This window comes from Xyrauchen texanus, chromosome 15, assembly GCF_025860055.1.
Source record: "Xyrauchen texanus isolate HMW12.3.18 chromosome 15, RBS_HiC_50CHRs, whole genome shotgun sequence".
Lineage (NCBI taxonomy): Eukaryota > Metazoa > Chordata > Actinopteri > Cypriniformes > Catostomidae > Xyrauchen > Xyrauchen texanus.
In genome coordinates this window covers 19,028,959-19,050,991 of record NC_068290.1, presented here as the reverse complement: position 1 = coordinate 19,050,991, position 22,033 = coordinate 19,028,959, and the positions used below count along the sequence as shown (strand labels likewise).

General features: G+C 40.9%; 1 protein-coding gene across 1 annotated transcript in view; it reads right to left on the bottom strand.

The window, feature by feature from the left end:
* Positions 1 to 21,627, bottom strand: part of LOC127655488 (perilipin-5-like) — a 33,763-nt gene extending 12,136 nt beyond the window's left edge. The window contains exons 1-6 of the mRNA XM_052143342.1: positions 21,521 to 21,627; positions 18,977 to 19,012; positions 18,699 to 18,897; positions 17,380 to 17,462; positions 9,714 to 9,951; positions 9,305 to 9,498 (exon numbers count right to left, since the gene is read on the bottom strand). Coding sequence (XP_051999302.1) covers positions 9,305 to 9,498; positions 9,714 to 9,951; positions 17,380 to 17,462; positions 18,699 to 18,897; positions 18,977 to 19,012; positions 21,521 to 21,538 — 768 coding nt within the window. The 5' untranslated portion in view covers positions 21,539 to 21,627. The remainder of the gene's footprint in view (positions 1 to 9,304; positions 9,499 to 9,713; positions 9,952 to 17,379; positions 17,463 to 18,698; positions 18,898 to 18,976; positions 19,013 to 21,520) is intronic.
* Positions 21,628 to 22,033: the final 406 nt, after the last annotated feature.

Below are 22,033 nucleotides of genomic sequence, written 5' to 3'. Positions count from 1 at the left end.
TGCGGTTGAGGAAATAAGGCAATCCTGCGAGTGCCCAAACACTGTGAACACACTGCAGTAGCAAAAACGCGACTGGCTACTGCTGTGATCAATCAAGCTATCGGTCTGTGTAGTCATTTATGTGTGTTCAAAAATGAAAAATTACTTTATCGGTTAAAGTTAAGGCAGTTCGACATGAATAAACCAATACATAATGTCAACATCAACTATAATAAACTTACATTTTTGTTTTATACATTGGAATACTTTTCGTAGGGTGGCAGTTGCCACCCCATGCCACCCCGGTAGATCCGCCCCTGTCAGCAATTGCCTCTAACTCCATGATCGCTCTGAATACTACTACACTACAGCTGGGAAAAACAGTTAAACTAACAGATTCCTTCAGCCTTAAAGGGTTAGTTCACCCCAAAATTTTAATTCTCATAATTTACAAACCCTTAATGTCTTCCCAGAAGTGAATAACTTTCTTCTGCTGAACACAAACAAAGATGTTTAGAAGAATATCTCAGCTCTGTTGGTCCATACAATGCAGGTGAATGGTGATCAGCACTTTAAAGCTCCATCTTGACAGCAGTCTCCTTGGCTTCATATAGTGCCATCTAGCGCTCTGCGCATGTGTGAAGCACTAGGAAGTGTAATTGAGCTTGAATCCTGATCATGCCAAGAGACTGCAATGACAAGACGTAAAGTGAAAAAGGAGTTACATTTCGGTCTGTTCTTGTTCTCACCCAAAACCAACTGGATCGCTTCAGAAGACATTGATTGAATTGATTACTATTATGTTGACTTTATCTCTTTTTTGGAGCTTTTGGAGTTCTGCTCACCATTCACTTGCATTGTATGGACCTACAGAGTTGAGATATTATTCTGAAAATCTTTGTTTGTGTTTTTCAGTTTTTACAAGTTCTGAAATTTAATCGTAGAAAACATCATCTGTCTTAGGTCATTTAGGATCACTATTTTAAAAATGTGAAATGCTGAGTCGCGTGGCGACATGCAGGGGTTTGACGTGTGAACGACAAGCTATACGCACTTTGCTAGTTTTTAATTATTTTTATGTCATAAACTGGTGAGATTCTATACACCCTGCAACATAATTGTTCTATGAAGTCAGCATGTCAAAGAATTAAAAATCCTTGGGCTCTGGAGATATTAAAAGAGGGAGAAATTCAATGTCAACTGTCCAGTATGTCTGTAATGCTGGCAACGGTTGTGGCAGACTTGGAGGATCTTGCTGTAATACGTCAATCGTTGGATACGTGATGGATATGAAATTCAGATGGTTACAAGAATCGAGGACGTTAAGAAACGGATCGATTATCTAGAGTTATCAGAGAGGGAATTAGCTGCTAATCCGCTAGCATCCAAAGCAGATTTTGAATGTGTCTGGGAAAAGTTGAAAGACCTTGAGAATCGTATTCAGCAAAACAACGTCTGAATTGTTGGAATTCCTGAGAACAAAGAAGGCCGAGATATGGTGAAATTCCTAGATGAGCTCTTCCTGAGTCTGCTCAACATAACACCACATAATCTAGAAATTGACCAACCTCACAGGGTCCCGACTCGCAGATCCTCTGAGTGAGACAGGCCCTGGTCAATTCTGGCCAAATTTCTGAGATCATCCGATAAATATCTTGTGTTACGTGAGGCGAGGAGTAAAGGAAGACTTGGAAGAACCACAACTTTTCTTGTTCCCGAACTTTGCAAATTCTACAAGAGATATACATGATCGATTCAAGGAATATAAGAAACTCTTACATCAACAGAAGGTCGCTTTTGCACTGATGTTTCTGGACAAATTAAGAATAGATACTAAGGAGGGCTGCAAAATATTTACATGCCCACCACAAGTGATGTCTTTCATAAAATCAATGGACTGAGGAAGTCATGTTATGTTTCTCACATTGCTCCCAAGTGAGCTTGACTCGATGAACATACACTTGACTGTCTGAGGAAGCTGGGCTTCTTTTTTCTTTTTTCTGTTCGTTTGGTTCAGAGGTATGTTCGGGGTTTGACTGTTGCAGTAATGTTGGAATGTGGTAGTTATAGTTTTGACACACAATAAAAAAATTTAACATGTCAAAATGTCAAATGTTAATATGAGTGGATTATCTCTCTCCATGTGGAATGTGAATGGGTTGGGGCACCCCATCAAAATAAGGAAGGTTATTTATTTTCTGAACCGGAAGAAATATGATATAGTGTTCCTTCAAGAAACACATCTTTCCACACAGGAAGCTGAAAAATCTGGGAAGATATGGTGTGGATATGTCTTCTTTAGTGCTGGCTCAAGTAAGAGCAGGGGAGTCATTACATTGATAAGTAAACATCTAAAATTCAAATGTCTCAAACAGAGCAAATATAAATTAGGAAGAGTCATTATTGTCTTAGCAGAAATTCAGGGGCAAAGGTTGATTTGGCTAATATTTACACACCTAAATCTGATGATCAGGGCTTTTTTATAGATCTTGATGGGATGTTGCAAGCCGTTGGCAGACTTAATAGTGGGAGCAGACTTTAATCTTTTGATAGAATCAGTCCTTGATCACAGTGAAGCAAAAGTGTGTAAGCCCCCTAGAGCAACATTGACACTTCAAAGGATGTGTAAAAATCTTGGTTTTACAGATATTTGGAGAATTTTAAACCCATCTGTTAGGGACTATACAAGTCCCTCATTTCATATGTTGTTGATTGTTCAGTTGGAAACATCTTAATCTCAGATCACACCCTGGTGAGTTTAGAGGAGTTGCCACATATGGTGAAAAATAAATCATATAGTCGGTGCTTTAATGTATCCCTTTTACACAATCATCCAAATTTTCAACAAATGTTAAAGGAAATTTATGTGGAGACCAACTGGTCTTCAGTATCCTCTGTGGGCATGGCTTGGGGGTACTTAATGCAGTTCTTAGGGGTTGGATCATACAGTTTGACTCATTCATCAAAAAATCCAAAGCACGAGAACTCATGGAGTTGGAAGTGAATACTAAAAGTGCAGAGGCAGAGCTGAAGCACCAAATATCGTCTGATTGCCTCAGGTAATTTGACCCGATTGAAATGCAGATATAATACTATTATGCCATGGAAGGTGGAGTTTTGTTTATTCAGGGCAAGATAGTCATACTTTGAGTCTGGGGATAAGGCAGGGAGGCTTTTGGCTCAATATACATAGCAGAAAGAGACTTTTCTTCCATTCCCTCAGTGAAATCTGCTGATGGTGTAATTTCTTCCTCCGCCATTGATATTAATAATGCTTTCAAAGAATTCTTGATCTCTACAGTTCCACGTTTTCATCTAATGATGAGGATATTAAAAATTTTGTGGAACCATTTGTCTCTTGATTCTGAGATAAACTTGGAGGAGCTTGGTGAGGTAATTAAGGCCTTGCCTACAGGCATTGTTCAAAGGATAATACCATTTGGTACATTCTGTACCTGGATATTTAAGGAAGGCTGGCCGAGAGCTTGAGGTCAGATCTCCTGCACAAATTGCCGTGTGTCACTTTCTATTGCAAGGTATGTTTCTTTGACTTGTCTTTTATATTTAAGAATGTTTATTTATTCTGATCATGTGTAAATTTGGCTTTGATTGTTTTAGAAACTTACATTTTAAATCCTACCTGGCAAATAAATTGTTACTTTTTGATTTATTCTGTATTCCTCCAAAATCATTTATCACGGGTAGATTAGAGGGACACCTTTTGTTACCGCAAATTTATGTCCAGGATAAGGATCATTACTGGAGCTTATGAATAGGAGAAAAACACATAAGACTACCAGTCATTGCTTATCACCATCTTAGTAAGTGGCTCACGCTTTCCAAGCAGTCACGATGGCTGACCCAGACTGTCCGACTCGGCTATGTGATTCAGTTCGCCCGATGACCACCCAGGTTTGCTGGTGTCCATTTCACCATGGTGAAGAGCGAGAACGCCGCCACCTTGCGCGTGGAAATTGCCACCATTCTACGGAAGCACGCGATAGAGCCTGTCCCTCCAGCCGAAATGAAGAGTGGGTTCTACAGCCCTTATCAGAGCATCTCTTTTCTCGGTTTGGAGTTGGACTTAGTCTCGATGACAGCGTGCCTCACAAAAGAGCACACCCAGTCGGTGCTGACCTGTCTGTAGGCATTCAGACAGAAGAATGCGGTCCCACTGAAACTATTTCAGAGGCTCTTGTGGCATATGGCAACCTTGGCGGTGGCCATACCACTCGGGTTGATGCATATGAGACCGCTTCAGCACTGGTTCCGGACACAAGTCCCGAGATGGTCATGGCACCACGGCACACATTGCATGACCATCATGCCGATCTGTCGCCATCTCTTCAGCCCTTGGTACGACCCTGCATTTCTACGGCAGGGGGTTCACCTAGAACAGGTCTCCAGGCGCGTCGGCAACCGACACCTCCAAGACAGGCTGGGGCACTACATGCAATGGGCATATGGCCGCTGGCCCCTGAATGGGCCCACGGTTACATTGGCACATCAACTGCCTCGAGTTGCTGGCAATACTGCTCACCCTGTGGAAGTTCCGGCCGCTGATCCAGGGCAAGCACGTGTTGGTTCGAACAGACAACATGGCGACAGAGGAATATATCAACCGCCAAGACTCCTCTTCTGGAGTCAGCAGCACCTCAAATTGCTGCGAGCCACTCACATCCCGGGCGACCTCAATACCGCGACGGATGCGAAGTCGTGACAGGTCAACCGCAAGGGAGAGTGGAGACTCCACCCACAGGTGGTTCAGCTAATTTGGAGTCGATATGTGCAGGCACAGGTAGACCTGTTCGCCTCCCCGGAATCCTCCCATTGCCCACTCTGGTACGCCCTGACCGAGGCTCCCCTCGGCATAGATGCGTTGGCACACAGCTGGCCACCTGGACTACGCAAGTATGCGTTCCCCCAGTGAGCCTATTGCACAGACCATGTGCAAGGTCAGGGAGGACGAGGAGCAGGTCACCCTAGTGGATCCCTACTGGCCCACCCAGACTTGGTTCTCGGACCTCATGCCCCTCCCTGGCAAATTCCCCTGAGGAAGGACCTCCTTTTTCTTAGAGTCAGTAGAGCTTAAGGCACTGTCATTGAAGACTGCCCCCCTGACGGCACTCACCTCCATCAAGAGGGTAGGGGACCAGCAAGCCTTCTCTGTCAGCGAAACGTGCCTGGATTTCGGTTCCGGGCTACTCTAACTTTATCCTGAGACCCCAACCGGGCTATGTGCCCAAGGTTCCCACGACCCCTTTCAGGGACCAGGTGGTGAAACTGCAAGTGCTGCCCCAGTAGGAGGCAGACCCAGCCTTAGCATTGCTGTGATCTATTTGGATCACTCACAGAGCTTCAGGATCTCAAGTCAAGTCAAGTCAAGTCAAGTGGTTTTTATTGTCGTTTCAACCATATACAGTTAGTACAGTACACAGCAAAACGAGACAACGTTCCTCCAGGACCATGGTGCTACATAAAAACAACAAAGGACCAACATAGGACCACAAGAGACTACACAACGAAATAAAATACCTATATAAACTACCTATATATACCTATATAAAGTGCACGTGCAAACATGTGCAAAAAGTACAGGACAGTACAACAAATTACTGACAATGAACAGGACAATAGACAGTGCAGCGCCGACCAGTACTCACTAGTGCAAAAAGATGACAGTTTCTAAAAATGTAAACATAACATACTATGAGATAGTGTTCTATGCACATAGCAGTTATTGAGGTAGCAGAGAGTTATAAAGTGACAGTTATTAAAGTGCAACTCAGGACACATGTGTGTCAAACCAGTCTCTGAGTATTGAGGAGTCTGATGGGTTGGGGGAAGAAGCTGTTACACAGTCTGGCCGTGAGGGCCCGAATGCTTCGGTACCTCTTGCCAGACGGGAGGAGGGTAAAGAGTTTGTGTGAGGGGTGTGTGGGGTCGTCCACAATGCTGGTTGCTTTGCGGATACAGTGTTTTTTGTAAATGTCTTTGATGGAGGGAAGAGAGACCCCAATGATCTTCTCAGCTGTCCTCACTATCCTCTGCAGGGCTTTGCGGTCCGAAACGGTGCAAGTCCCAAACCAGGCAGTGATGCAGCTGCTCAGGATGCTCTCAATAGTCCCTCTATAGAATGTAGTGAGGATGGGGGTTGGGAGATGTGCTTTCCTCAGCCTTCGAAGAAAGTAGGGATCTCTGAGCAGCTCTTTGTCTGCTTTGATGGACAGCGGAAAGGAAGCGCTGTCTGCAAACAGAGGATCGCCCACTGGATCATCGATGACATAGCTGTCGCCTACCAGGCTCAGCACGTGCCGCTCCCTGCAGGGCTACGAGCCCATTCCACCAGGAGTGTGGCGGCCTCCTGGGCTCTGAACAGTGACGCCTCTCTAGCTGACATTTTCAGAGCAGTGGGCTGGGCTACACCCAAAACCTTTGCGAGATTCTACAATCAACGGGTTAAGCTGGTCTCATCCCGTGTCTTAGCAGGAACAAAATGGGTAAGTCCGGGTCGACCGGCCGGGTATATCGCTTGTGCCTAGCACCTTTCACCTTCCTTGAGCTGAAGATGTGCATTGTTGATTCCCAGCAATGTTCACAAATGTGTTTCGCTGGTTGATTTCCTCCTAGCCCTGCGGCAGATGAGTTTGTGGAGAAACTCATTGCCAGCCCAGTACTTGTGCTAACTACACCCGTACTGGGACAGGTGCTCAGCATGCACTGGTTCCCCATAGGCAACCCCTTGCGACGTATTTTCAGCTGAAAAACTTTTCCCTGTAGGCAAACTGTGTCTTCCTTGGGCAGAGACCCCTCTGGCCCAGTCTCCATGCTCTTCCCCTTGGGAGTAACCCCCCCCAAAGGGCTGTTCGACTCGTCCCTAAAAGGGCTGTTCGACTCTCACACTAGCGTCAGGGGAGGTAACGGCTATGCGTCACACAGCAGTCTGCCCATCTCGCACCACCGATCCATGTAACCCAGTTCAGCTAGTTGTGCCGTTTTTGTAGGGGACCCCTAATGTCACTACATCAACACAACGTTGAGTGAGGGACAGATAGGAAACGTCCTGGTTACTTTCGTAACCTTTTGCCACAACGCTGAACCTTATTCTCGGCTCCTCAGCACAAAACCTAATGAGCTGTATGCACGTCCCCTCATTTTATACCCTTATGTCCAGGGGAGGGGCATGTAAATACCACTCGCCAATTCCCATTTGCCTTTTATCAAAGATCAGAGGTGTCTCTGGCTCTATACAGTGACCTCTAGTGTCACTACATCGACACATCTTCTCACTCCCTCCATGAGGGAACAGAGGTTACGAAAGTAACCTTTTATTGGATGGATTAAGTTACTTTGTAGACACCCGGTAGTAGCGTTACAAACAAATGCATTAATTTCAGATTATTTTACTCTGGATAGGGGCACCCGGCAGGGTTGCCCTCTTTCCCCATTATTGTTCTGTCTTGCCTTGGAACCATTAGCGTGATGAGAAGGGAAGATGATTTTTCAGGCGTGGTGGCAGGAGGTGCGGTGCATAAGCTTTTGCTTTATGCAGATGGTACTTTATTATTCGTCTCCGACCCTACTAGATCTATGCCTTGCCTCCACATAATTATTCATTCCTTTTCTAAGTTCTCAGGATACAGAATTAATTGATCTAATCCAAAGCTTTGGCTCTGATAGCATACTGCCCAGTTATGGCTTTCCAGCAGGGAGCATCCAGTGGCCTAAACGGCATTAAGTATTTGGGCATTTTATTCCAAGCAAATTTGTCTGATTTTGTTAGAGTTAATTTTGATCCCTTAATTAAAAAATGTTTTCGAGCGATTTGGGCAGGTGGGATTTATTACATTTATCTATGATTGGGAAGGTTAATGTTATTAAAATGAATTGTATTCCAAAATTTAACTACCTGCTACAATCTCTCCCTGTAGATGTCCGCCCCTCTTATTTCAAGCAATTTGATAGCATAGTGAAGTCCTTTATTTGGAATGTAGGCGTCCCAGATTACATTTCAATAAGTTACATAGGCCGATTGACAAAAGTGGGCTAGGCCTACCCAAGATTTTGTTTTATTATTATGCATTCTGTCTCACTGGTTGCTTCCACCTGAGAGAGAGAGAGCCCCTCCCTGGTTTGGTATTGAACAGGACGTTTTTGACCCTATTTCGCCATTACAAAGACTTTCTATCAAACTAATCAGATTTATGTTACACCCCGTCATCTCGCATTTGCACATGGTATGGACAAAAGTGTCCAAAGTGTTTAACTCTGACATTTATATAAATTGAGCAAATGGCAGAACCCCAAATTATGTATTAAAAAGTACCCCTTTTGCTGGATTGTGAGGGGAAATTAATACGCTCAAGTCAAATCAATTTTATTTGTATAGCGCCTTTCACAACACACATCGTTTCAAAGCAGCTTTACAGAAGATCAGGCATTAACAGACGATGAAACTGTAATGTCTATAATGTCGATGAATCATCATTGTGTAATTAGATAAATTATAACTAAAAATAAGTAATTAAATAATAATTTAAAAAGAAGCCTTTTAGATTTTGTCAATATAGGACTTTTACTGGATATAGATACATGTCTACCTGTTTACTCCAGCATCATCACAAGTTCCTTTCTTGTTGTTCTGGGACTGATCTGCACTTTTCGCACCAAATTATGTTCATCTCTAGGAGACAGAATGTGTCTCCTTCCAGAGCGGTATGATGGCTGTGTGGTCCCATGGTGTGTATACTTGCGTACTATTGTTTGTACAGATGAACGTGGTACCTTAAGGCATTTGGAAATTGCTCCCAAGGATAAACCAGACTTGTGGAGGACCACATTTAATTTTCTTACCATGATGTCAAATAGGCACTGATTTCAAATACATCCACAGGTACACCTCAAATTCCCTGAATGTAAGCTTCTGGCCCACTGCAATTTTGATTTAGCCAATTTAAAGTTAATTAACCTGTATGTAAACAATTGTTTAAAAATAAATTACTCATGTCATGCACAAAGTATATATCATAAACAACTTGCCATATTATAGTATGCTAATATGAAATTTGTGGAGTGGTTAAAAAAAAAAGAGATTTAATGACTTTAACCTAAGTGTATGTAAACTTCTGACTTCAACTGTACTTAGATTGTCTTAATTTGACCTCAAAGTTTCATGGAGACAGAATTTGTCTGTAGGGCAAATGGCATTACCTTTAAAAAAACAAAAAATGTATTGTTGGCTTAGTTCTCATGTTTAAGGACATGAACTGATACCCACATGAAGTAATGTAGATCAGATCAGAAGGACTTATGTTCAAGGGCCTACCTTCTCAGCAGCTGCCCCTAGAGTCTGCAATATGCTGTCCACTCTTTCTTTCAGCTTCATCAATCTGTCATACAGCTGCAGGTACACACACAACAGCAGACTGCGGACACGTGTCCACATCTGAGGCTCTTCTTCTTCATCATTACTATTCTCCTCATCTTCATAGCTCTGCACCCTTCTCTCCCACTCACAACCTATAAGGTGAAACAGTGTGACTGCTCTACTGAAAGTTCTACAAAGATGAACTCATGTGCAATTGTGCTCTCTTGTGGTTAAATCTGCATGTGCATAACATAATTGTAAACCTATGTTTGTTTTGCAAAAACCTTACTGCTTCATAAAAAAAATTAAAATTCAAACAACTCTGTGTCTCCCTGTCAGTCTTTTTGCTTGTTTCAAAATGTCTTACGCAGTGTGGGTGGCATAGGAAGGTAGTAAGCAACTGCCTCCTCTGATTGAGTGATGAGCTCATCCAGGACAGCGGTGATAAATTGCCCAGTCGTTGTTTCTTGAGCTGCTTCCAAGAGGCGCAAGATGAGCTCCAAAAGTTGATCCCATCTGATCACAGCTCTGTCCAGCTCTTCGTTTACACGAGATTGTATATCATCCAGCCACGAGAAGAAAGCATCCTTTAGATTAGCAACCACCTGAGGGGAGAAATGTAAGGTGAGCATCAACAAGGTCAGGGGAGAAATGTAAGGTGAGCATCAACAAGGGGAGAGTGGCAGAATAGACATTTAGGAGACCTTTGGTTCAAGTGACATGTTAGTGCGAGAAGTGACTAAACAAAATGAAAAACAGCCACAAAGAGGTTGTAGTTCAAATACGTCTGTCGTAAATACTTTGATGTTTTGTTCTACAACATAAATTACACACAATCATATACCGAAAGTGAATTTTGAATCTGCCGTGTTTTCATGAAAAAATTTAAAAAGTATGTTTACGACAAGTTGCTAAATCAGAATCAGAATCAGCTTTATTTTCAAGTATGCTTACCCATACAAGGAATTTTTCTTGGTGACAGGAGCTTCCAGTGTACAACAATACAAAATCAATACAAAAACAGCAGCAAGACATGGATAATTAAAAAAAAAAAAAAAGAATAATAAATAATTATACATATACGTACATTCACTCAGACACACACCTTCATACATACCCACATACACACACGTAGTGCAAATCTATTACAAATCTGTTATATAAAGAACAAAAATACAGTATATAATGTGCAGTGCAATGTATGTAATGGCAGAAGTGGATATGTTGGATAATATAAATAGACTCAACTGTGTATTGCACATAATTATTGCTCAATGGGGCAATTTTAACTGTTCATGAGATAGATAGCCTGAGGGAAAAAACTGTTCCTGTGCCTGATGGTTCAAGTGCTCAGAGCTCTGAAGCGTCAGCCAGAAGCTAACAGTTCAAAAACGTTGTGGGCTGGGTGAGTGGGGTCCAGACTGATTTTAGAAGCCTTTTTCCTCACTCTGGAAGTGTATAGTTCTTGAAGGGGGGACAGGGGGCAACCAATAATCCTCTTAGCAGTCTGAATTGTCCTCTGTAGTCTTCTGATGTCCGATTACATAGCTGCACTAAACCAGACAGTTATTGAAGTGCAGAGGACAGACTCAATGACTGCTGAGTAGAACTTAGATCAGCAGCGCCTGTGGAAGGTTGAACTTCCTCAGCTGGTGAAGGAAGTACAACCTCTGCTGGGCCTTTTTTACAATGGAGTCAATGTGTGTCTCCCACTTCAGGTCCTGTGAGATGGTATTGCCCAGGAACCTGAACGACTCCGCTGCTGCCACAGTGCTGTTTAGAATGGTGAGGGGGGACAATGTTGGGGTGTTCCTCCTAAAGTCCACAATCATCTCCACCGTTTTGAGCATGTTCAGCTCCAGGTTGTTTTGAATGCACTAGATAGCCAGCCGTTCAACCTCCTTTCTATATGTAGACTCATTGTCATATCGAATGAGGCCGATGACAGTGGTGTCATCTGCAAACTTCAGGAGCTTGACAGTCATTGGTGTAGAGGGAGAAGAGTAGTGGGGAGAGCACACATCCCTGGGGGGCACCAGTGCTGATGATACAGGTGGTGGAAGTGAATTTTCCTGCCTCACAAGCTGTTGCCTGTCCGTCAGAAAGATGATAATCCACTGACAGATAGACATGGGAACAGGGAGTTGGTTTAACTTAGTCCAGAGAATAGCTGGGATGATGGTGTTGAAAGCCTAGCTTAATTCCACCAAAAGGATCCTTGCGGATGTCCCCGGTCTGTCCAGATGTTGCAGGACATTATGCAATCCCATGTTGACTGCATCATCCACAGACCTGTTCGCTCGATAAGCAAATTGAAGCGGATCTATAAAGAGTCCAGTGATGTTCTTCAGGTGGGCCAACACCAGTCTCTCAAATGAATTCATGACCACAGATGTCAGGGCGACAGATCTGTAGTCATTAAGTCCTGTGATTTTTGGTTTCTTAGGGACAGGGATAATAATTGAGTGTTTGAAGCAGCATGGGACCACACTCTGCTTCAGTGATCTATTAAAAATCTGTTTGAAGATGGGGGCCAGTTGGTTAACACAGGAATGAAGGCACGCTGGTGAGATGCCATCTGGGCCTGAAGCCTTCCTTGATCTTTGCCTCCGAAAGACATGGCACACATCATCTTCACAGATCTTGAGTGCAGGTTGTGTAGCAGGAGGGGGGAGGAGGGGGTTGCAGGAGGTGTTATTGTTTGTGTGAAGTGAAGGTCCCATTACGTGTGGGGTGTGAGATTGGGCCTTTCGAATCTGCAGTAGAACACATTCAGGTCATCAGCCAGTCGTTGGTCCACCACAGGGTTGGGGGTAGGAGTCCTGTAATTAGTAAGTTGTTTTAGGCCACTCCACACAATATGTTGCTAATAAACTGCTAAATAAGGAATACGTCATGGTTACTGTTGTAACCTCCGTTCTAGGTGACAGAAGGGAACGAGAAATTGTATTGAATTAAGTGACAAAAGGGGTCTTCCTTGGGAGCCTTGCGTACCTCTGAACTTGAGAAAAGGCCAATGAGATATTGGCAGACAGAATTTGCATGTCCCGCACCCAGACATACAGGTATAAAGGAAAGTGGGCATGTGTCTGTCAGCCGAGAATAAGGTACGGCCGTTTACAGTGGTAGGTCTGGTGCTGTGGCAGAAGGGACACAACGTCTCATTCCCTCCCTCAGGGAACGGAGATTACAACAGTAACTGTGACATTCCCCTTCTGTCACTCACTCAACATTGTGTCGAATTAAGTGATACCAGATGTACCATTCAAAAGCGCCATGCACTAGCCCCTGTTAAGTGAACTGCGGACACAGGTGCAAGCAGGCTGCTGCATGCTAGAAGCAACTTTATCGGCAGCACGTAACCCTCCCCAACACCCCAAGGACAGGTGTCATATACAGACCTTAGGTTCCCAGCACCCCTGAGGGGGAACAGGTGGTACATGACCAGCATGGGAGCAAGCCAGGCAGCTGCAGCCTTTTCTCTCTCTATGTCTCTCGCATAGAGTGTGAAGCGACTGGGGCTATCTTAACGCTATGAATGTGTTGGGGAAGGAGGTCTTTCCCAATCCTATTCTTTCAGGGGGAAAAGACATTGCGAAGGCCACATCCTGCCCAGACTAGCGGGAGGTTATATGTGGTTAATACACCATGTGGGTTGTCAAGCCACTTGTGGGAGTGGCGCGGTGGTAGGTCCTGCCTGATGAGGGAGGAGCTCTACAAGCACGGCGACAGGGGACTTCCCAAAGGAGACGCCGGTCCACTGACAGGGGGACCGTACCCTAGAAAATGCATCACAGGGAGATGCCTGAAGAGTGAATTAAGCCTGTGGAGCCCTATACCAGTACAGAACACTTGTGGCTCGTAGTGGGTCTGGTCGCAAATTGCTCCGCTGAATTCGCAGGTCAGAAGGCTAGGGAGGAAGAACATCCAGGAAGCGACGCTTAGTGGCTAATCTGGGAGAGAAAGCACACTGGATCAACTTGGGTGTGCTGGGTGCAAGCGGAACACCCGGTCGGTTGTTCCATATTACCTAGTGCGCTTTTCAGGCTCCTGATCCCTGAAGGGGGTTGTAGGAACCTTGCACACGTAGCCCGGTCGCGGTCTCAGGATAACGTGAGAATGTGCCAGGCCGAACTCCAGGCAGGTGTCACTGACAGAGAAAGCTTGCAGGTCCCCAACCCTCTCGATGGAAGCTAGAGCTATCACCTAGAGAGACAAACTGCCTATGATCAGAGAAATAGGACCTGAACCAGTTTAATGCAGTACCGGAGACACCAAAGACAGATTCAAGACGAGTAAAACAGCACTGAGATCAAGAAGAATGAGAATAGAAAACGAGCCTGAGTCTGAAGCCATTAACAAGTCATTAGTGATATTGACTAGAGCCATTTCTTTACTATGAAATTTCCGAATTCAGGACTCAAATTGCTCTAAGAGATCAAAGATTTTTGCAAGGAAGGGAAGATTTGAAATGGGATGGAAGTTGCTCAAATTGTCCAAATCCATATTAGGCTTTTTTGGAACTGGAGTTACAGCAGCAATTTTAAATGCTGCAGGCATAACACCAGTACGCAAGGAGTACTTTATTATGTCCAAAACAATAGGACACAGAGAGGCAAAACAGGATTTGAATAGACTAGTTGATAGAGGATCAACAATGCTAGTGGTAGCTTTCATATGTGATACCTCATTACTTAGAGTAACATGGTCGAGTTGAGAGAAATTTGAGAGAGGTGTGGCAGAGAATCAAGACAGGCTGAGAAATGAAACCGAAAAAACAGATGTGGTAGCAAGAATATTTTTCTGAACAGTGTCTATCTCAGTGCAAAAACATTCTAAAAACATGTTACACAGTGCAGGTGATGCAGGTAAGGTGGTGGAACAAGTACATTTGAGCAATCTATTAATAGTATTGAATAGATGTCTCTGATTATTTTGATTTTTTACAATTATTTCAGAAAAATAACAGGATCTGGCTGATCTGATTTCTTCTTTATAATCATGTAAGTTGTCTTTCCAAGCCTGGTAATATACATTCAGGCCAGAAAGACACCATTTTCGCTCCATTTTACAACAAGCAGCCTTCATTGAGTGCAGATTTTCATTATACCAGGGAGCAGAACACAAAGAAGAGATAGTTTTTAATTTCAATGGAGCAAAATCATCTAAACCAGATGAGAGAACAGTGTTTAACAGAATAATCTTGTCTTAAAGAAGATCAGAAGAAGAAAAACAACTTAAAGAAGAAACAATAGAGTTTGTAAAAGCTGAAAAATTTATAGATTTCCATTTATGATATTTTACAGTGTGAGAAGATGAATACATTTTTGGAAGTTCCATATTAAAAAAGATGGCCACAAAAGTGGACAGAAAAACCTAGATCAACAGAGGAAAACACAAAATAACCATTTGCAATAACTAGGTCTTAGGTGTGACCTTTGTTATTTGTAGAACAGTCAACAAACTGGATCAATGTGGATGTTAAAGTCCAAAATAAGAATAATATGAACTTGAAGAGCAGAGACAACAAATTAGCAAACTCAGACAAAAAGGCTTCATTAGTCTTTGGAGACATATAGACTGTAGCAATAATGGTAGTGTGAGGGGCAGAGACACTCAGAACGAGGCACTCAATGAAGTGAACTGTGACACATACAGACAAAGGACTGTCTGTATGTGAAACACAATTTCTTGTATTTTAGGTTGTAAAGCACCATAATACACCCACCTCAGCCAGAGAGTTGTAGGAGATAAAAAAAACAGAGTCCATGGGAATAATTAGAAATAATTTTTTATACATCGATTTTATGTTGCAAGCCACTGGCACCCCTCATGATATAATACTGACAGGAGACTTTAATCTATTGATGGACTCAGTCCTCACATCACAGTGAAGCAAAAGTGTGTAAGCCCCCTAGAGCATCACAGGATATGTAAAAATATTGGTCTTACTGATATTTGGAGACTTTTGAACCCATCTGGTAGGGACTATAATGTTTTTTCATCAGTCATAAGATTTATTCTAGAATAGATAATTTTTTTTATATCCAAGTCCCTCATTTCATCTGTTGTTGATTGCTCAATTGGAAACATCTTAGTCTCAGATCATGCCCTGGTGAGTTTAGAGATGTTGCCACATATGGAGAAAAAGAAATCGGATAGTTGGCACTTAAATGTAACCCTTTTGTAAAATCCTGAATTCCAACAAATGTTAAAGGCTGAAATCAATGTTTATATGCAGACCAACTGGTCTCGGTGTCCTCTGTGGGTGTGGCTTTGGAGGCACTTAAGCCGGTTCTTAGCGGTCGGATCATACAGTATGCTTCATTCACCAAAAAATCCAAAGCACAAGAACTCATGGAAATGGAAGGGAATATTAAAAGTGCCCAGGCAGAGCTGAAGCACTGAATGTGGTCTGATGGCCTCAGAGAATTGACCCGATTGAAATACAGATATAGCACTATTTTGTCAGAGAAGGTGGAGTCATACTTTGAGTTGGGGGACAAAGCGGGAAATTATTTGGATATATAATGCAGAGAGAGTTTTTTTCCACCATTCCTTCAGTGAAATCTGCTAGTGGTAAAATATTTATATTTATAATATATTTACCTCGGCCATTGATATTAACAATGCTTTTAAAGGATTCCATCTTGATCTCTATTGTTTCACATCTTCGTCTACTGATGAAGATAATAGAAACTTTGTGGAACCATTAGAACTCCCTAAACTGACGACTGAGCAAAATAATTATCTTGATTCTGAGATAACCTTGGAGGAGCTTTGAGAGGTAATTAAGGCCTTACCTACAGGCAAGTCTTGTCTCTGAATTATTTAGATCTTATGCTACAGAACTGACTCCACTTTTGTTAGAAGTTTAAATGGAATCAATAAAGAATGGAAAGCTTCCTCCAACCATGTAAGAGTTACCGTCCAATTTCCCTGATCCAGCTAGATGTAAAGATATTGTCAAAAATTCTGGCTAAACAATTAAGCAAAGTTATGACATCTCTTATAGATCAGTTTATTCGGGGCACAGCTCTTCTGATAACATTAGCGTTTCATCAATATCATGTGGTCATTGGCAAATGATCAGACTCCGGTCGCTACCATCTAACTTGATGCCGAAAAGGCATTTAATATATTAGAATGGGATTCTCTTTTTAAGATTTTGGAAATATACGGGTTCGAGAATACTGTTATTGGATGGTTATTAAGTTACTTCATAGACACAGATAGCGGCAGTACAAACAAATTGATTAATTTCAGATTATTTTACTCTGGATAGGGGCACCCAGCAGGGTTGCCCTCAATCCCCACTTTTGTTCTGTCTTGCCCTGGAACCATTAGCAGCCATAAGAAAGGAAGATGATTTTCCAGTGGTGGTGGCGGGAGGTATGGCGCATAAGCTTTTGCTTTACGCTGATGATATTTTATTCATCTCTGACCCCAATAGATCTATGTATTGTTTGGGCATTTTATTCCCAGCAAATTTGTCTGATTTATTTAGTTTTATTTAGTTAAATTTGACCCCTTTTATAAAAAGGTTTTCGAGCAATCTGGGCAAGTAGGCTTCATTACATTTATCTATGACTGGGAAGGTTAATGTTATTAAAATGAATTGTATTCCAAAATGTAACTATCTGCTACAATCTCTCCCTGTAGATGTAACCGTGTCTTATTTCAAGCAATTTGATTGCATAGCGAAGTCCTTCATTTGGAATGGTAAGTGTCCTATATTACATTTCAATAAATTACATAGGCCGTTTGACAAAGGTGGGCTAGGCCTACCCAAGATTTTGTTTTGGTTGGTTGGAAGGGGTCTTAAAATAACATATATTAAACAGTTTTTGTTTTTTTGGAAATCACGTTTCTATTTGAAATTCCGTTTGGTGGTGCTAGTGACACAGAAATTACTCACTTCATCTTTAAAAGGAAACTTTAAAAGAATACAAATTACATTTAAAAAGTTGCCAGTGCCATTATATTGTTCACATAGGCCTACTGCACACTCTTGGATGCTGTCAAATACTCACCTCATATGTGGGTTGTTGGAGGATAGGGAAAAACTTCACTAATTGCTCCAAACCCTCCAGTGCAAAATTGTTCACAGCCTCAACTGCAAAGGCAGACACACAATGAAATTACTAATCCTAAATTAAACTAAATTACCCCCTAAAGAGATGCATGACCTTAAATTATACAGTAAAATTGGAGGAGATTTGTTCAGAACCAACTGTTTTTTTATACCTACAAAACCAAAGAACTGAGGAATTTGTCAATGCCTCATTAAGTGGAAATAACCAAATAGTTCTAGTTAATAATAATCATAATAATTAATAATTCCTTACATTTATATATCACTTTTTTAGGCACTCAAAGCTTTACATAGTACAGGGGGAATCTCCTCTACCACCACCAGTGTGCAGCATCTACCTGGATGATGCAACGGAAGTCATAGTGTGCCATTACGCTCACCACACACCTTCTATTGGGTCAAACTTCAAAATATTTCCTCTTCAGGAAAGCATAGTTCACCCACAAATGACAATTCTCACATCATTTACTCTTATACCATCTCCAACTCGTATATGACTTTCTATCTTATGCTAAATATATGTGTGTTTGTCCAAAAAGGACATAAAGGCATCATAAAGTTAATCAATATAATTTGAGTGATTTAATCGATGTCTTTTGAAGCGATACGGCTGGTTTTGGGTGAGAAAAGACCAAAAAGTAACATGTTTTTTCACTACAAATCTGCAGTTTGCTTCATGCGAAAAAAGCTTGATTACAGTTCCTCACACTTGATGCATGCACAAAGCATCCTCAACCATAATTGATCGTATCGCTTCAGAAGACGGATTAAACCACTCAAATTGTATAGATTACCTTTCTAATGCCTTTATGTCCTTTTTGGAGCTTGAAAGTTTTTGCCCCATTGACTTGAATTGTGGGTATAAACGCATTATATCTCCCTGAAAAATTTGTCATTGTTTTCTGCAGAGGAAAGTAAGTTGTACGATTTTTAGACAACATAAGTGTAAGCGAATGATGAAAGCATTGTCGTTTTTGAGTGAACAATTTCTTAAAGGTCTGCAAATTCTAGATTCTTAAAGCAATTAATTCTCTTATGACAGTGTCACGTTGTGTGACTTCAGATCTCTCACAGACCCTTTTGTCATGAATTTAGTATTCCTGTCACGTGATGTATGTTTTTCACATCAAATCTTTTTTTGCTGGCGGTGGTGTAAGCTTTTAATTTCCATTGAAAAATTTAAGAGAAGTATTCAGGTTTATCTGAACTTATGTTAATTTTTTAGATGTACCATGTGCATGAATGTGAGTGACTCACTCTCAGGTGCTAGGTTCTGTAACAGAGGTGCTGCTTGTTGCATGGCTGTCATGGATGCACTACGGATACCCAGCTTGGCTACAATGCCCATAAACCCAAGCAGGGGATAACGACCTTTCACATCCATGTAGACGGCAATGGCCTGCTGCAGCGCTGAGCTGACTAGTGGCAGTTTTACCACACGCTTCAACACATTCCCCTACAGAGGCAAGACAAGTATGTTATTATATTGTTATTGGTCTAGCTGTGGTCTACAGATCCATGAAAACCAATCTTACCTCATTGTTTTGTGTTGAAGACATGTCTGCTTTACTCTGTGGAGTCAGAATAGTGAAAACAATACATTCATAATTCACAGAAACATTTGTTGGGGTGCAACAATCAACACACACACACACACACACACACACACACACACACACACACACACACACACACACACACACACACACACGCTTGTGTTTCCATGTTTTATGGGGACTTTCCATAGACATAATGTTTTTTATACTGTACAAACTTTATATTCTATCCCCTAAACCTAACCCTACCCCTAAACCTAACCCTCACAGAAAACTTTCTGCATTTTTACATTTTCAAAAAACATCATTTAGTATGATTTATAAGCTGTTTTCCTCATGGGGACCGACAAAATGTCCCCACAAGGTCAAAAAATTTCGGGTTTTACTATCCTTATGGGGACATTTGGTCCCCACAAAGTGATAAATACACGCTCACACACACACACACACACACACACACACACACACACACACACACACACACACACACACACACACACACACACACACACACACATATATAATGTATTTATACATTTTAAAGGAAAAATTATTTTGGATCGGTTTTGGAATAAATATAACTCCTTTTTCACAAAACATCTTGACATCAGCAGTCAAGTGTAATCTAGCTTGAAATCATGATCATTCCGAGACTACAATGGCAAGAAGTACAGTGTATAGGAGATACATTTTGGTCTGTTCCCACCCAAAATTGACTGGTTAACTTCAGAAGACATTGATTAAACCACTGTAGTCATATGGATTACTTTTATGCTTCAAAATTAGAGATATTCTTCTAAAAATCTTCGTTTGTGTTCAGCAGAATAAAGAAAGTCATACACATCTGGGATGGCATGAAGGTGAGTAAATGATGAGAGAATTTAAATTTTTGGGTGAACTGTCCCTTTAATATGCTGATGTTTTTGGAAGATGGATGAATATTCATTCTCATATTAATGTATTGACGTACATTCAGTATAAACAGTGTAACGTTTCCGAAAAATCATGCGATTTGAGAATATCAAAACGTTCCCTGTTTAATAAATGTGTGACCTTCCCATGGGGAAGTCAGCTGATATCACTTGACAATACCAGCCTATGTTAGACCCACTCACTGTGGAAATGTAATTAAGTATTTAAACTACAGGGGTCAGAATGTACCCAGCAATCAAATGTTAAAATACAAAATAAAAGAATCACCAAATCTGTTCAACCAGCAGGTCACAGGCAAGATCACAAATTACTGTCATCAAAATATGTCTTGGATATTTTACACAGGTGTTTTTATTGAATAGAATTGTCAAACAAAACAGGGAAGAAGCTGTCTTCGCTGGTGACCCTGAAATGTCATTTCAGGCAATGTCCCAATCCCTCAAACCAAAACCAATGAGATCGTTCAAAAAATGACTTTAGAATTTTGTTTGAAGTCTTGAGGCTCAAAACATATATTCAAATTAAATCTCAAGATCAATGGGTTCTTGAGAGCTTTCTCTGATGCAATAAAATCCAACTGTGTCAAACCTGATTAAAGCATTCGCACAAGCTTTTTAGACATTTGTTTTCAAATTCACCTATTCACACAGGGGCCACACAAAGTGTTTACCAACATAACATTCTAATTAATTTGAATTTGGAATTAATATATATATATATATATATATATATATATATATATATATATATATATATATATATATATATATATATATATATATATTCCAATGAATAGTTAATAATAACAAACAGCAGAAATGAACAAATCTGAAAAAAATTATTTGGTTCTTTGTCAGAAAACCGGAGTGTCCTTACAGAATGACTTTGGTTGCCTGTACAGAGTTTAATATCTATGAGTGGAATAAGTAGAAAAATACTTTTAATAGCAAAATCAGACATAAAATGAGCCTTGTAAAGCTTTGAAACTCATGTCACTGTTAATTCTTTTAAAGACTTCAAGTCAGACAGAGCTGTCGGTTATCGGTTCTTTAATATACGGTGTACAGATAATTGGCACTCAATGGCACCACAATTTGTAGGTCTAACAATCCCATAACCTGCATTCAACAGGAATCAACAGTGTTTACAGGTAATATAACTTATGTAATGTATTGTTTGCATGAATTACTCCACATAAATATGATGACATTATTGACAACAACAATTATAATAATATTTTTGTATTATTATAATTATTATTAATAAAAATTATAATTAGAAGAAATTAATAATGCCTAACCTTTTCTTATTGTAGTACTCTGATTTAGTTGTGTCAAAATAAAACAATAATTAAAATTGGTTCTGTAATTGGTTATCGGACACTTAAACAATAAAATTATGTATTGCTTGTATAAAAATAATCTATTGGTAGATCTCCAAAAAATACATTATAATACTTTGTATGTTAGCCATGTATCTCACAACCTATTATTGTTGTTTGACTCTAAAAAAAATTATGCTAGTTATTTCTGAGCAGACTGTTGAAAGAAAAAATAAATAATTTGAGCAACAACATCTGAATTGTCTTACCTTTAAGGTGAATGACATTGAGTCCTTAAAAATAGAAATAGATTTCTTAGATATTTGTTGCAAACACACTAGTTTTGCCCTTTCTATTATGCCTCACTCTTCTGTAAGCAGAGTCTGAAAAGAGGGTTTTGTTTAGATGATTTTATAGTTTTTCCATGTTAGTTGCATGTGCTTCACATTTAGGGTGTGGCTGGTCCACACATGCTGAGAGATTTCTTAAAGCATTGCTTGCCAGTCAGTTGGTTGACCCATGAACTTGACTCAATGGTCACAATGGTCTTGGCAGTGTGAAACGCCACATTTTCCATGAAACCATCAGGTGTAAGTGATTTTATTTAATCTGTTTCACTGACATTTCTCCAGTGTCATACGTTTGCTCTTTGGACCACTTTCATTGACTCAGATGAACAAAAGTCTATCATGGGTTACCAGCATGTGTATTTTAGACCAAGACTATACCCTTTATTTTTTTCTGTGAAAGAGCAGTACACATTTCTATATGTATAACAGTTA